Raw genomic sequence first — 14,118 nt, 5'->3', positions numbered from 1 at the left:
ATGCTTTTCCCTCACTTAACATTATAACAAATACCTACTGTTAGGAAAATCGTGTGACCTTTCAGGAGGAGTTGAGAAGGCAGTGTTGGTTGGCTGTGAAGAATGGAGCAGGGAGATGGGTCAGAGACGCTGCTAGGCTTTGAGCCCTTAACCACCTCTTTCTGAGGCTCCCTCTGCCATGCGCCCCACAGGCACCCCTCGTTTTGTTGTGCTGTGCTTTATGAGCACTTCGCAAATAGTGCATTTTCATAAATTGAAGGTTTGTGGCAACCCTGCATCGAGCAAGTCTATTGGTGCCATTTTTCTAACAACATTTTGCTCACTTTGTGTCTCTGTGTCACATTTTGGTAATTCTTGCAATATTTCAAACTTTTTCATTATTATTTGTTATGGTGACCTGTGATCAGTGATCTTTGATGTTACTATTGCAAAAAAAAGTACGACTCACTGAAGGCTCAGATGATGGTTAGCATTTTTTAGCAATAAAATATTTTTAAATTAAGGTACGTACATTTTTTTAGACATAATGCCATCGCACATATGACAGACTACAGTATAGTGTAAACATAAATTTTATTTGCACTGAGAAACCAAAAAATTCGTGTGACTTGCTTTTTTGAAATATTCACTTTATTGCAGTGGTCTGGAGCAGAACCTGCAATATCTCTGAGGTCTGCCTGTATTAGTTACTTTACTTGGGCTATCATAATTCACTCTCAGAGCTTCCCCAAGCTAGGTGTTGCTGTTATCCCCATTTTACAGATGAGGTACCTGAGGCTTACAAACTTCTTACAGTCACACAATTAGAAAGAAGTCATGTAGCCATTTTGGCAGTGACTGAAACCAACAGATTTGTTCCCTTGACTGCTTTAGACTCTTTCTTTCTAGGTATCTCCTGTTAACTGCTACATTTTAAGGTGGGACTTGAACAGATTGACCCATGGGACTGCTACTCCGATGGTCATACTATAAGTTGCCCTTTAAACATTCTAATACATGATTAGGCTAGTAATGCAAATCTAAGACTCGTCTTGGTCGATGATAAATCCCTCTCAAGCATACAGGTGTGTTATTTTCATTCTTTTGAATTAGGGAAAAATCCCCAGAGAAAGATAAATAATAGGAAAAATTAAAAATTTCTCATTTTACTACCTGGGGTATAAAATTTCTTTTTATTCACACTGAAATATTTTATTTCTTTGAGACTTGAGCCACATTAACTCTGGATTGGAGAAACGTATTAGCTTTTAAGATTAGTTTATGATTTTGCCTGCTGTTTTACATGTTTGTTTCATCTAGAAAAATAAGGAAAATGTGATATGTGTATCATTTAGTTCACTTTTTTTATGGAGCAATTATTGTAAATGCTGATTGGAAGGCTATTTAGTAAAAGTGTAAGTACATATCTTCTGAGCACTCTGGGCTGCATATGAGTTAATCTCAGTTTAGGAAACAGAAATGTGTTATTGACCCAACTTCTTTTTTCTTTTCCTATACTTTTGAAGTGGGTAGATAACCCTAATCTGGAGATAACCTTAAAAATCCAGTAGTTAAATGTGATGGTGGCTATACAAATCCAAATATGTTAATGAAGTGTCACAAAGATATACCCGTTCCCCCACAAAAGAAAAGGTGCATGAAAAACCTGGTGAAATAGTCTAGCCAATTATATTATACCAATGTCAGTTTCCTGATTTTGACAATGCACTATAGTTATGTAAGGTGTTACCGCTGGGGGAAGCTGGGTAATGGTACCCAGCACCTATACTATTTCTGCAATTTCTCATGAGGCTATAATTGGTTAAAAATAAAACATTTTAAAAACTTCATCAATTTGGAGCAGTTTGAAAAATAGTTACATACATGATGTGGATTCCTCAGGCATTAAAAAGAATGAGGTAGATTTGTATGTACTAACATGGGAGGAGGGGAGGCCCATGCTAGATTCTTGAGTAAAAAAGGCAAATTGTAGCTCAATATGTATAAGACTATCCATTTTTGTAAAACAGAACAAGTCTTCTACAACAAAAGCTATGTATTCATAGGGCATAGACAAAGGCCTAGAAGGATAAACACCAAATGTTGACACTGGTGATCCCTAGGAAGTGGGAGTTGGGAGGGAGGGCACTCATAATTTACTTGATACATGACAATATTATTTGAACTTCTGTCCATAAGCATTTCTTATTTTTATAATTTTTATAAAAAACAAATATATAAACAAATGAAATGTAGGGGCCTAATGAATCTTCGAAGTTCTGATGTGTCTGTGAACATATATTCGGAGCTGCAAGTTTTTTAATGGTTTATCTCAGCCAGTAGGCTTTTTTCAATCTCAGTCTGCTTTGAATTGTTGTTCATCTTGTTCTTGCCAAAGATAATCAATCCTGTCACTTCTCAGAAAAACAAATTAACAACCTCTAACAGACCTTCCTGGGATCTATATATCATTTGGCTCCTGGACACTTAAGGGTAATGACAATGAGCCCTTTTTTTTTTTTTAAGTTATATTATCGGATGCATTTTTAATGCATTCATCTCCTGTGAAAAGAGAACTTTTAAAGCATTTGTCTTGTCTTAATGGCCAGAACACTTTGTCCATATGTTAGCATTTGCCCTATTTTGTCTTTTCAGAAGTGGTAGGCCAAGATAGCTCATTCATTTGTGCATGTGTGTGCACATGTGCACTTGCATGTGTGTGTATGAAAGAGAGAATAAGCATCCAAGGTCATGGATTTCTGTCTGATTTCCTCACTGCTATTCCCAGTGCCTAAAATAGTGGCTAGTACATTAAAGTTGCTTCACAGGCAGGTGTTGAGTGAGTGATTATTTGTGCATGTTAAGGAGTATCAATGTGATCATTATAAGAATATCTCTTTCCCAGTCTTCCCAGAAACCACTTTGATATTGGTCTTCGTGAATGACTTTTCAAATATTAAATCCCCATGAATGGGTTAGGGAAGCCATTTGTGACACTGTCAGTTTTATCATCAATTGGGATGCTGGCTGCAAACACCTAACTGGCCCTTCAAAAATAATTCAGTGTGTTCTGTTGAATAACAAGTGAAGGCTCTGGGCCAGGTAGGTTCTGTTCTTCTCTCTGCTCTACCATCCCCAGATAGCAGCCAAGTGGCTGTAGCCATTCCACACATCATGTCCAGACATGGCAGCATCCGAAGGCAGAAAGATGGGGAGCCTTCGGTTCCTCTTTAAGAACAACTTTGGGAATTCCCTGGCGGTCCAGTGGTTGGGACTCGGCGCTTTCACTGCTGAGGGCCTGGGTTCGATCCCTGGTCGAGGAACTAGGATCCCACGGGCCGTGCAGTGTGGCCCAAAAAAAAAAAAAAAAGGAAACTTTTCCTCTAAGCCCCCATCTAAGTAGCAAGAAATGGGTCATGTGCCCTGTCTAAACTCACCACTGGCAAGGGGAACGGGACCACCGTGATTGGTTTGGGCCTGTATTACTTTGCTTAGTATGTTTGGGCTGCTCTAAGAAAACACCACAAACTGGGTGGCTTATAAACAAAAGAAATTTATTTCTAATGGTTCTGGAGGCTGGGAAGTCCAGGATCAAGATGCTGGCAGATACAGTGTCTGATGAGGGCCTACTTCCTTGTTCATTGACAGCTGTCTTCATGCTGTGTCCTCACATGGCAGAAGGGGCAAGGGAACTTTCTTGGGCCACTTTTATAAGAGTACTAATTCCATTCATAAGGGCTCCGCCCTTAAGACCTAATCACCTCCAAAAGACTCCACCTTCTAACACCATCAACTTGGGAATTAGGTGGCTATTCAGACCTTAGCAGGCTTCCATAATAGACTGGGTAGCTTAAACAACAGAAATTTATTTTCTCAAAGTTTTGGAGGCTGGAAAGTTCAAGATCAAGGTGCCTGCAAGGTTGGTGTCTGGTGAGGCCTTTCTCCTTGGCTTGCAGTCTACTGTCTTCTCACTGTGTCCTCTCCTGGTCTTCTCATCGGTGCATGTGTGTCCCTAGTCTCTCTTCCTCTTCTTATAAGGACACCAGTCCTGTTGGATTAGGGCCGCACTCTTATGACCTCACTTAACATTAATTAACTCCTTAAAAGCACCATCTCCAAACACAGTCACGCTGGGGGTTAGAGCTTCAGCATATGAATTTGGACGGGACATAATTCACTCCATAACAGGACCCAACCTGATTTTTGTTGGCAGAGACAGAAATCTGAATAAAATCAGGGTTCTGGGGTTAGGGGTACTGACAGTATCTCCACACGCAACAATCACCTTAATTATTCAGGCAACACCCAGGATGCAGAGGGACACAGCTGGAAAGGGTAGAATTTCACTAAAGAAGACTCATTTTATCTTTTGCCTTCTGGACCAGACTTAGGTACAAATCTCATTTCTGCCCCTTAGTAGGAAGTGGCTTAACCTAGCTGAGTTTTGGCTTCCTCGTCTGTAAAGTGGTGATAATTGACATGGGCCTCAAAGGCCATTGTGAAGAGTACATGGGAAAAGGTATGTAAAGCGCTTAGCCCAGTGCCCAGTGCCGTGTGCCTGGTGAGTGCTCAGTGTGGATGCTGCTGTTATCAGCTCTTTTGTCTTGGGATTGACCTTGCCTGTGCCATTCAAAACCTTCCCCAAACCACTGCCCTATTGGATACTTCTTCCATTGATTTTTTTTAAAAATAGGAGCTCTTATAAAGATACGTAATTGTCTTAAGATAGCTCTAAAGCCATTAATAGTATCCCAATGAGTAAAACATTTACTTCCTTTTGGGGAAAAAAATGTCCTTCAAAATGCATGGAGAGGAAGTATAGTGAAGAGCATGGCCCTTGATGCCCAACTGCCCAGGTCACATCCAGACCGCCGTAACTAGCTGTGTCACCTTGGCCCAAGCACATCACTGTTCAGTGGCTTGGTTTCTCATCTGTGAAATGGGAGAATAGAGAGCCTGCCTCATGGTGGTTGTGAGAAGTGACATCATGAGTGCCATGTGCTTCTCACCGTGACTGGCCAGCACCAAGTACTGGCCCAGTGTTTGTTATTTGTTTTACTGAGAATTTCACAGACACCTCATGAAATGGGGAGGAACAAGGGGGGTCTAGAGGAGGTGAGGAGTAAAGCAATTTTCATTCTTGGTGCCCTAGAGCATAGGAGGTACCACTCTCATCATCCTGCAGTAATCTGTAGGTGGGATGGTACCACCAGTATCATCTACCTAAGGATGAGGAAAAGTAGTTGGTGAGACTGGATTTGAACCCAAGTGTGCCTGAGGCCAGGGCCCCAGCTCTTATCCATTATATTAAATGCCACAAGAGTGAGCTTGTTTTCTCCTCCATCCTCCCCATCCCTGCCAGGCACTGAGATAGAAATGGGCGTGTGGCTGTATTTATTTTAGAGTATCGCTTTGGAAATCTGTTCATGAGAAGTGTTGCTTTAGATCCTCCAACTTGATGGTTTTTATTATTTTTTAATTAGGCTCTGCTAACGGAAATGATGGAGAGATGTAAGAAACTAGGAAACAAGTAAGTATTTTGAAATTCATAAAGCCTGTGTTTGAAAATGGAGTTGGTTGTTTTTTTTTTTTGAGGTTGGCATGCTTGCATGGGCAAGAGGGCCAACAGAGAAGCAGGATAGCATGGAGGTCAGGAATGCTGGAGTCCAGTTGCCTGGCTTCAGATCTTGGCTCCACTCTTTCTTAGCTTTCTGACCTTGGGTCACTTACTTTGACCCCTCTGTGCCTCCGTCTCCTCATCTGTAAAATGGGTATAATAATAGTTCTTTCCCTGTGGGGCTGTGATAAGTGATAAGGTCAGGATAAAATCGAATTCCTGTCTACCAGGCATAAGAGGTTTCTCCTCTGCTCTCCTTTTGGTGGCAGATGTGTGAGCAGCCTGGCGTGGGTTTTGTTCACCACTGTGTCCCTAGGTCCTAGAACAGTGCTTTTCATAAGAGATGTGGATATATATTTGCAGCTTGGATCAATATTCTTACTTAATATTTAGTTTTATTTGTGCACTGAAGGCTCAGTTTTCTTCTGTTTAAATGGATTTGATTACTTTCTTATTTACCTGTCCATCCATTGATCCATCTACCCATTCACTCATCCATTCACCCATCCATCCATTCTTCCAGTCAGTTGAATATTAAGTTCTGAATATGCATAAAACACCGAGTTAGTCTCTAGAGGTTGCCTTTTTACTCCAGTCGTCTTATTTTTCCACCCTTACCATTAAAGGGCTGTCAGTCATCTTTCCCAACAACATACGTCCTAAAATGAAAGCGACTTTCATTAAGGGGAAGCTCTGCTGACGTGGGGCATGTGTGTCTTTCAGTGCCTTGCTGTTGAATTCCGTAATGTCAGCTTTCCGGGCCGAGTTCATCGCCACAAGGTCCATGGATTTCATTGGCATGATTAAAGAGTGCGATGAGTCTGGTTTCCCCAAGGTAGGCTCTTGACTTAATGCTTAGCGGAGAACAAATAGGCAGTGTTTGCCCAGTAGCTCCCCAGGGAGAGAGAGTTCGGAGTCAGGGGCAGCTCCAGCCAACAGGAAAACAAGCGAAGGCTCTGCTTCTGAAGAGTACGATGGAGAATGAGTTAGCGACTGGGGTTGTGAGACACGTGTAATTGCCGCGAGTCAGGCCTAAATCTGTCAAATTAGCTCACTATGAAATATTTAGGAAGAACTTTGGTCTTACATCCTTAAAACTATATCTTCACTCATTATTTATGAAAAGCTCTGTCCAGGAGAATATTATGGCCCACAGATTGGACCAGTACACAGAGCCAGCTCTCTGTTTTGAGATTCTCAGTCTAACTTGCACAGGTCTGTGGTAGAACTTCAGAAAACGGTCGTTGGAAGATTAACCTCAAGACAGGCCAGCTATTACAGCCTTTTCCTTTATTGTCTCAAGTTACACTGATTGTACATCTCCAGGATCGTAATGGTTTGCTGTATTTCTTAGCATCTTCTTTTTCGCTCACTGGGGTTAAACTTGGCCTTGGCTGATCCTCCTGAGAGTGATCGACTTCAGATTCTCAATGAAGCTTGGAAAGTTATCACTAAATTGAAGAATCCACAGGTGGGTGACCATTTAGACCTTGTATTGACTGCTTTTTGTCCAAGTTATGCAGTATACTCTTTCTTTTAAAAAATTTCTCTTTCAACTAAACATCCTTATTTTTTTTTAAAGAAATCTACTTTTAATTGTATTATTTGTTCATCTGTAATGGAGAACTTATAGCTTTAAAGATGTATTTCTTTGATTTTTGTATCCCTATCATGTCTTATTCTTGAGGCCTTAAGGTGCATCAAAAGTTTAAAATTATAAATACTTGAAACCTTAAAAGACCTGTAGCTTTGCAAAGAGCATTCGAAGTACAGCAGCCTGTAGCACAGTTGACCTTTGAACAGCATGGGTTTGAGCTGCGCAGATCCATTTACACATGGAATTTTTTTTCAATAGTAAATACTATACAACCTATGGTTGGTTGAATCCACAGAAGTGGAATCGCAAATACGGAGGAATCGTGGATACAGAGGGCTGACTATACGTTATATGCGGATTTTTGACTGCGTGGAGGATCAGTGCCCCTAACCCCTGCGTTTTTTAAGGGTCAAGTTGTACTTGGATTTGAAAAAACCAATTTATTGAGATATTCCTAAATTGAAGATCAGTAGTCAAGCCAGTGATTAGCAAAAGGGAATTCCAGTTTCCTTCCCTTGAATGGACAGCTGAAGCCTCTTTCTCCCCATACTTCTGACACAGGAAGTCTTGGGAAGATGGACCAACTGATGTTAGTTGCTGTAATGCATGTAGTGCTGGTCATCGTGTCGTAGGTTTGGGTTTTATGCCTCACTGTCCTTTTAGGCAGCGTGCCAGCAGTTTATGTGGCTGCCACTAGGGAAATGCTATTGGCTGTCTTTGTGGCCAAACTTCACCACACCCTGCACTGTTGCTCTCCTACTAGCAGCATGTCCCTGTTCATTTAGTTTGTTGTAACAGAATATGATAGATCATGTGGCTTATGTACAATAGAAATTCATTTCTCACATTCCTGGAGGCTGGAAGTACAAGATCAGGTGGCCAGCATGGTTGGGTTCTGGTGAGGACCCTCTTCTAGGTTGCAGACTGCCAGCTTCTCCTCCTCACATCACAGAAAGAGTGAAAGAGACCTCTCTAGGGTCCCTTTTATAAGGGCACTAATTCCAATCAGGGGGGCTCCACCCTCATGACCTAAACCACTGCCAAAGGCCTCACCTCCTAATACCATCACATCAGGGGCTAGGATTTCAACATATGCGTTTTGGGGGGGTACAAACATTCAGACCATAACACAGAGAATAAGTGAATATGTGGCATTTGATTTGATCATTTATTGAGAAGGAAATATTAAAGTGAGCCCAGTTATAAACCCCTTGCTAATCACCACATTTATGATAGTGTATTAAGAACAGTATAATTTAGAAAAATTAGAAACTTTTTTACAAAATCGTGTATCTCTCTTAAGTTCAGCAAAATTCTCACTAAACTCTAGCTGTTGAAATTCTCTATTTAACTTAACTCTGATTGGCTAATGAAAACAGCTTATTTAGGATATTTAAGTCAAAAACCTCTGGGCCTCTGGTGCCTGTACTTCAGTGCTTCAAAGCAACCTTGCATCAAAAGCTCATAATAACAGTTTTCTCCAGTCTTTAACTTCACACTCTCCTCGTTAAGTCCACCTTAGCATTCCTGTTAGACTTTAGAATGTCCCTGGCTTTTCTTGTGTGAATGAGATAACCGTTTTCTCCCCTCCCCATTTCTTCTTTCTTTTCCTTGAAGTGTCGGAACAGAAGAGGTATACTTGCAGACTCTATTTTTCCTTGACAGTTTTTTCCCCTGTGCATATTTTCTGGGGCAGACAGCCTTACCAAGTTGGTCATTACCATTTCCCTAGCCATCTCATTGTCTCTCCTACTTGAATCTAACACATCCTTTCTTACCTAAAACCCTTGTGCTTTCTTAACCTTTTTACAACTTATATACATCACCCCTCTCTAGGACAAACAGTTTGTTTTTAAAGGCAGGAGGCCTGTTTTTTCTCAGAACATTCAAAAGTCACATCGTAATCACTACTTGAATTTTCAACCAGATCTGTGGTCATTGTCTCCACTGAGGTGTGATGAGGTCTCCCCACTGTTATCTCCACTGCCCTTTGGTTCTTCACATTCTCCAGGCATGGCAGAGCTTCCCAGATTTCTGTCTTGGACCAAGTAGCAATTCTGGAATGACAGTCTAATTAGTTTCAGGCAACTTATGTTTTCTCACGTCACCTCTCAGGGTAAAATCTATCAGTGGGCCAGAGTTTTCTGTACATGAACCACTCTTGAAATCCCCATCACTTACCAACTCTTAGTTTTCAAAGCCCTTGAAGGGGTTTGTACACGATGAGCTTTTGCCATAAGGTCAATCGTGGCATTCTTATTGTAAAGACATTTTTACTTTTTCTTTGTAGGATTACATTAATTGTGCCGAAGTGTGGGTAGAGTACACCTGCAAACATTTCACGGTATGTGTGCTGTGGTATTGTTTTTGAAAGAATTACTGTATACTTTTTTCATGTTCGTAATTGTGAATAAGTCTAGCTTAGACATTTAGGTATTTTATGATGGTAATTATTCTTAATTTATGAAAATTGCATCCTTTATGGCATAGTGTGATGGAGCATTAATACGTGACGTATAACAAAAGTGTTCCACACTCACGTGTAAGTTTGGGAAATGCTGCATTATACAAAGTTAAGCAGGTTTTTTCACCATAATACACCATAGATCCTTATTGTTAAAGTATATTGGGACTTTCCATGGGAGTCTAGTCAGCAGCATTTTCCAAACATATTTGATTTGCATGTAATTTAATTTTTTTCTAAGCAAACAAAGATACTTCTTTCCCTAGGCCCAAACTAGAACCCCAGTTTGGGAAATGCTGGTCTTGTCAATGAGCAGAGACTTTTTTTTTTGAGCAGAGACTTTAGAAGCAGGTAGAAGTGGTTTCAAATCCTGTTGCCAGGTGTTTATTTTAATCAACTTAAAAATAATCGAAGTTTAGCCTACATGAAGAAAAGCATATGTATCGTAAGTTTGCTGTATAATGAATCTTCACAAAATACACCCATGTAATCATGGTCCAGATCAAGAAACAGGAAATAACTCCCCACCCCACCCTGAAGCCCCCCATACTCTCCTGCCAGTCACAGCCTTGGAAGTTGAAGGTAGGCACCAGCTGGTCTCTAACTCCAGAAATGGGTTTTGCCTCGTTTTGAGCATTATGTAAATGTTGGTCTGTTAATTTTCTTTCTTTTGTCCAATATTTGTTTTATTATGGAAACTTGAAACATATGATCTCCCTTGTACTTATCACCCAGAAATGATCAACTTATGACAGGTCTTGTTTCGTGTCCTTACCTTTTCTCCCCACCCTTGGATTATTTTGAGGCACAGCTCAATCACCATGTTTCAGCTGTCAGTATCTCTGCACATATCTCTAAAATAGAATTCACTTTTCTGAAACAAAATCTCAATACATTATCGTAACTAATAAAATTAATAATGTTTTAATACCATTAAAAATTGATAAATTTTCAGATTTCCCCAATTGTCTCATAAGTTTTTTACAGTTTATTTGTTCAATCAGGATTAAAATAGGATCTATACGTTGTAAAAACTTTAATTAGAGTTCTTTTAATCTGTAAGTTCCCTCTCTCTTCCCCTCTTTTTGTCTCCCTCCCTCCCTGTTCCCTTCCCTTCTTTTTTCTATTATTTATTTGTTGAAGAAATTGGGTCCTTTGTCCTGTAGAGTTTCCCAGTCTCGATTGGCCAGATGTATGCCTGTGGTGGTGATTAAACATGCTCTTCTGCCTCCAGTATTTCCTATAAATCGGCAGTTAGTTCTGGAGACAGGAGACTTCATCAGCTTCAGATCTGACTTTTTGGCACCCTGGGTGCTGGTATGGTGCTTCTCCTGGGAGGCTCATGGTATCTGGTTGTCTCTCCGTGACGTGAGTGGCCACTGAAGCGCATTCATCTCATGGTTTATCACGGGTTGCAAAATGGTGACATTCGGAGTTATCATTTCTCCTTTATTTGTTAGCTAGAATACTGGCCTGAAGAGAATCTCTTCGCTCCACGTATTTGGTTACCCTGAGGTACAGTTTGTACAGAAAAGGCAAGATGCTCATTTTTGTCCCTGTTACTTACTGGTTTTTAGAGTAAAGAGTCAATTCCCCAGCATCCCCAAAGGTGACCAGTGAGTAGTAGTTGCTGTTGGTACCTGTAGGAACTCACGAATTGAAACATATTTGATATGTATCAATCATTGCAATTGTATTATTCTTACTGATGCTCAGTTGTCCCATTTTTGTCCAGTGGTTGCTTTTTCAGGTTGGCTTCTGAGTCCTGACACATTCTTCGTAGTCTTTGATGCCTTCCTTGCTTTCTATTATAAGATGCTTCAGCCTCCCTTGTATTTTTCTTATCTTAGATTTGGAATCAGCTCTTTCTCCAAGAAGCTTTGGTTCCTTTTAGTGCCATTGTCAGATTTTTTTAGCTCTGTGACCCTGGCTAAGCCGCTTAGCCTCTTAACTTTTCATGGGGATAATGATGCCCATGATGGGGAGTTTTTTTTTTTTATATTTATTTATTTATGATGGGGCGTTTTTTCTTTAATATTTAATTATTTATGTATGTATGTATGTATTTATTTATTTGGATGCGCCCGGTCTTAGTTGCGGCATGCGGGATCTTCGTTGCGGCACGCAGGCTCTTAGTTGTGGCATACGGGATCTAGTTCCCTGACCAGGGATTGAACCCAGGCCCTCTGCATTGGTAGCGTGGAGTCTTAACCACTGGACCACCAGGGAAGTCTACGTGCTGGGGAGTTTAATGAGCATTAAATGAGAGAGTACATAATGGCAACTATTTAGATAGCGTGCTATGTGCCAGGCACTTTACCTTTAAGCTGCACAGCTTCATAGTGACCTTGCCAGGAAGTTTCACTAGTCCAGTTATATAGACCAGGGGTCAGCACACTTCTTCTGTAGAAGTCCAGTTTTTTCTGTATTTGAGGCTTTGTGGACCATATGATCTCTGTTACAAGTGCCCAACTCTGCCACTGTATCATGAAAGCAGCCGTAGACCATACAGGAGTGAGCATGGCTGTGTTCTAGTAAACCTTATTTATGCATGCTGAAATTTGAATCTCATATAATTTTCGTTGTCACCAAGTATTATTATTCTTTTGGTTTGAATGTAAAAATCATTCTTGGCGCCTGGACTGTATGAAAATAGGTGCTGGGCTGGTTGGCTGACCCCTGATACAGCTGACAAAAGTGAAGTGGGCATTGGGTCACCCAGCTTGTAAGGGTTCAGTCTGTGCTCTTCCCACGGTGCTTCGCTGCTCTCTGCAGCGCCTGGGGAGGGGCCCGGGACTGGCAGGCAGAAAGTGGCACGTTGGATTTCACCAGCACTCAGAGAAAGCTGGGACAGGAACCTTTGAGAACCGTGTTTTAGTCCTGACTTGGTGCAGACATAGCCATCTTTAGGGCAGTGGTATGGGTGGGATTTCCCCCCTTACATTATTTTCAGCAGAGTAGTTGAAACTACTTCCTGGAAGGTGTGTGCTATATTCTGAAAATGTTAGTTCTTTCTACCAGAAAAATGGTCAATGACTACCATTCAGTGTCTAATACAGGTTTGATTTTTTTTCCCCACTTAGAAACGAGAGGTGAATACTGTTTTGGCCGATGTCATCAAGCACATGACTCCAGATCGTGCATTTGAAGACTCCTACCCTCAGGTGACAGATTTTCATTTCTCATTTCCACACCGTTAGGAATTTTATTCTGTTGAATTAAATAGGTATGTTGCATGGGTCAGGCTGTAAAGTCAGATAATCCTGGGTTTGAATCCTAGCTTTGCCATGTCTTACCCATGTGCCCTTTAATCAGTTACTTAGTCTTGTTGTGCCTCAGTTTTCTCACCTGTAAAATGGGGATAATAATAGTCCTCCTCAGAATGGTTGTGAGGATTCAGCGAGGTGTGATGTGGAAAGCCCTGCTTGGCACCAGTAAGTAAGATGCCTATGTTTTTCAGTTAAGCTAACTTTTTATTTGGAAATAAATTCAAACTTTATTGGAAAGTTAAAAGAATAGCTCAGAGAACTCCCATTATTTTTTACCCAGATTCACCAGCTGTTAAGAGATTCCATGTTTACTTTATCATTATCATTATGTGTGTACACACACACACACACACACACACACAGACAGACATATATATTCATACATACGTATGTAAATTTTTTAAAAAACAGTTGAGTATAAATTGCATACATCATGCCACTTTTGCCTCTAAAGAGTTCAGTGAGTATTTCCTAAGAACAAGGACATTCTCCTTTATAACCACAGTTTAGTTATCAACGTCAGGGAATTTAATGTAAATATATTACTTTTATACCTACTCCACAGTCCATATTCCAGTTTTGTCAGTGGACTCAATGTCCTTAATAGCAGATTTTTTTCCCCTCTAGTACAGAATCCAGCTCAGGATCACTTACTATAAAGTAACTTCAAACCTAATTAAGATTTTATTTTTTATTTAATAACGTGATGTTCTGGCACTTACTGCCTATGATCAAGTGATTTCTGGGCTCACTTAGTATAAGAAAATTAGTTACATATTCTTTTTTTTTCTAATAAATTTATTTATTTAGTTAGTTAGTTAGTTTTGGCTGTGTTGGGTCTTCGTTGCTGCGCGTGGGCTTTCTCTAGTTGCGGCGAGCGGGGGCTACTCTTTGTTGCGGTGCGCGGGCTTCTCATTGCGGTGGCTTCTCTTGTTGTGGAACACGGGCTCTAGGTGTGCGGGCTTCAGTAGTTGCGGCACGTGGGCTCCAGTAGTTGTGGCTCGCAGGCTCTAGAGCACAGGCTCAGTAGCTGTGGCGCACGGGCCTAGTTGCTCCGCGGCATGTGGGATCTTCCCGGACCAGGGCTCGAACCCGTGTCCCCTGCATTGGCAGGCAGATTCTCAACCACTGCGCCACCACGGAAGCCCTCTAGAAAATTTTTAATTTCATTTATTGTGTTGTTCATCATTGT

General features: G+C 40.9%; 1 protein-coding gene across 3 annotated transcripts in view; it reads left to right on the top strand.

Annotated features, from left to right (window-relative positions):
- VPS35L (VPS35 endosomal protein sorting factor like) overlaps nucleotides 1–14,118 on the top strand; it is a 119,647-nt gene that overhangs the window by 51,348 nt on the left and 54,181 nt on the right. For all 3 annotated transcript variants that reach the window (XM_007188306.2, XM_057528802.1, XM_028168054.2), the window contains exons 15-19: nucleotides 5,463–5,509; nucleotides 6,320–6,431; nucleotides 6,951–7,067; nucleotides 9,484–9,537; nucleotides 12,741–12,821. In XM_007188306.2, coding sequence (XP_007188368.1) covers nucleotides 5,463–5,509; nucleotides 6,320–6,431; nucleotides 6,951–7,067; nucleotides 9,484–9,537; nucleotides 12,741–12,821 — 411 coding nt within the window. The remainder of the gene's footprint in view (nucleotides 1–5,462; nucleotides 5,510–6,319; nucleotides 6,432–6,950; nucleotides 7,068–9,483; nucleotides 9,538–12,740; nucleotides 12,822–14,118) is intronic.

This window comes from Balaenoptera acutorostrata, chromosome 15 (genome assembly GCF_949987535.1).
Source record: "Balaenoptera acutorostrata chromosome 15, mBalAcu1.1, whole genome shotgun sequence".
Classification (NCBI taxonomy): domain Eukaryota; kingdom Metazoa; phylum Chordata; class Mammalia; order Artiodactyla; family Balaenopteridae; genus Balaenoptera; species Balaenoptera acutorostrata.
Note: the sequence above shows the minus strand (reverse complement) of the source record. Positions and strands in the feature narration are given on the sequence as shown.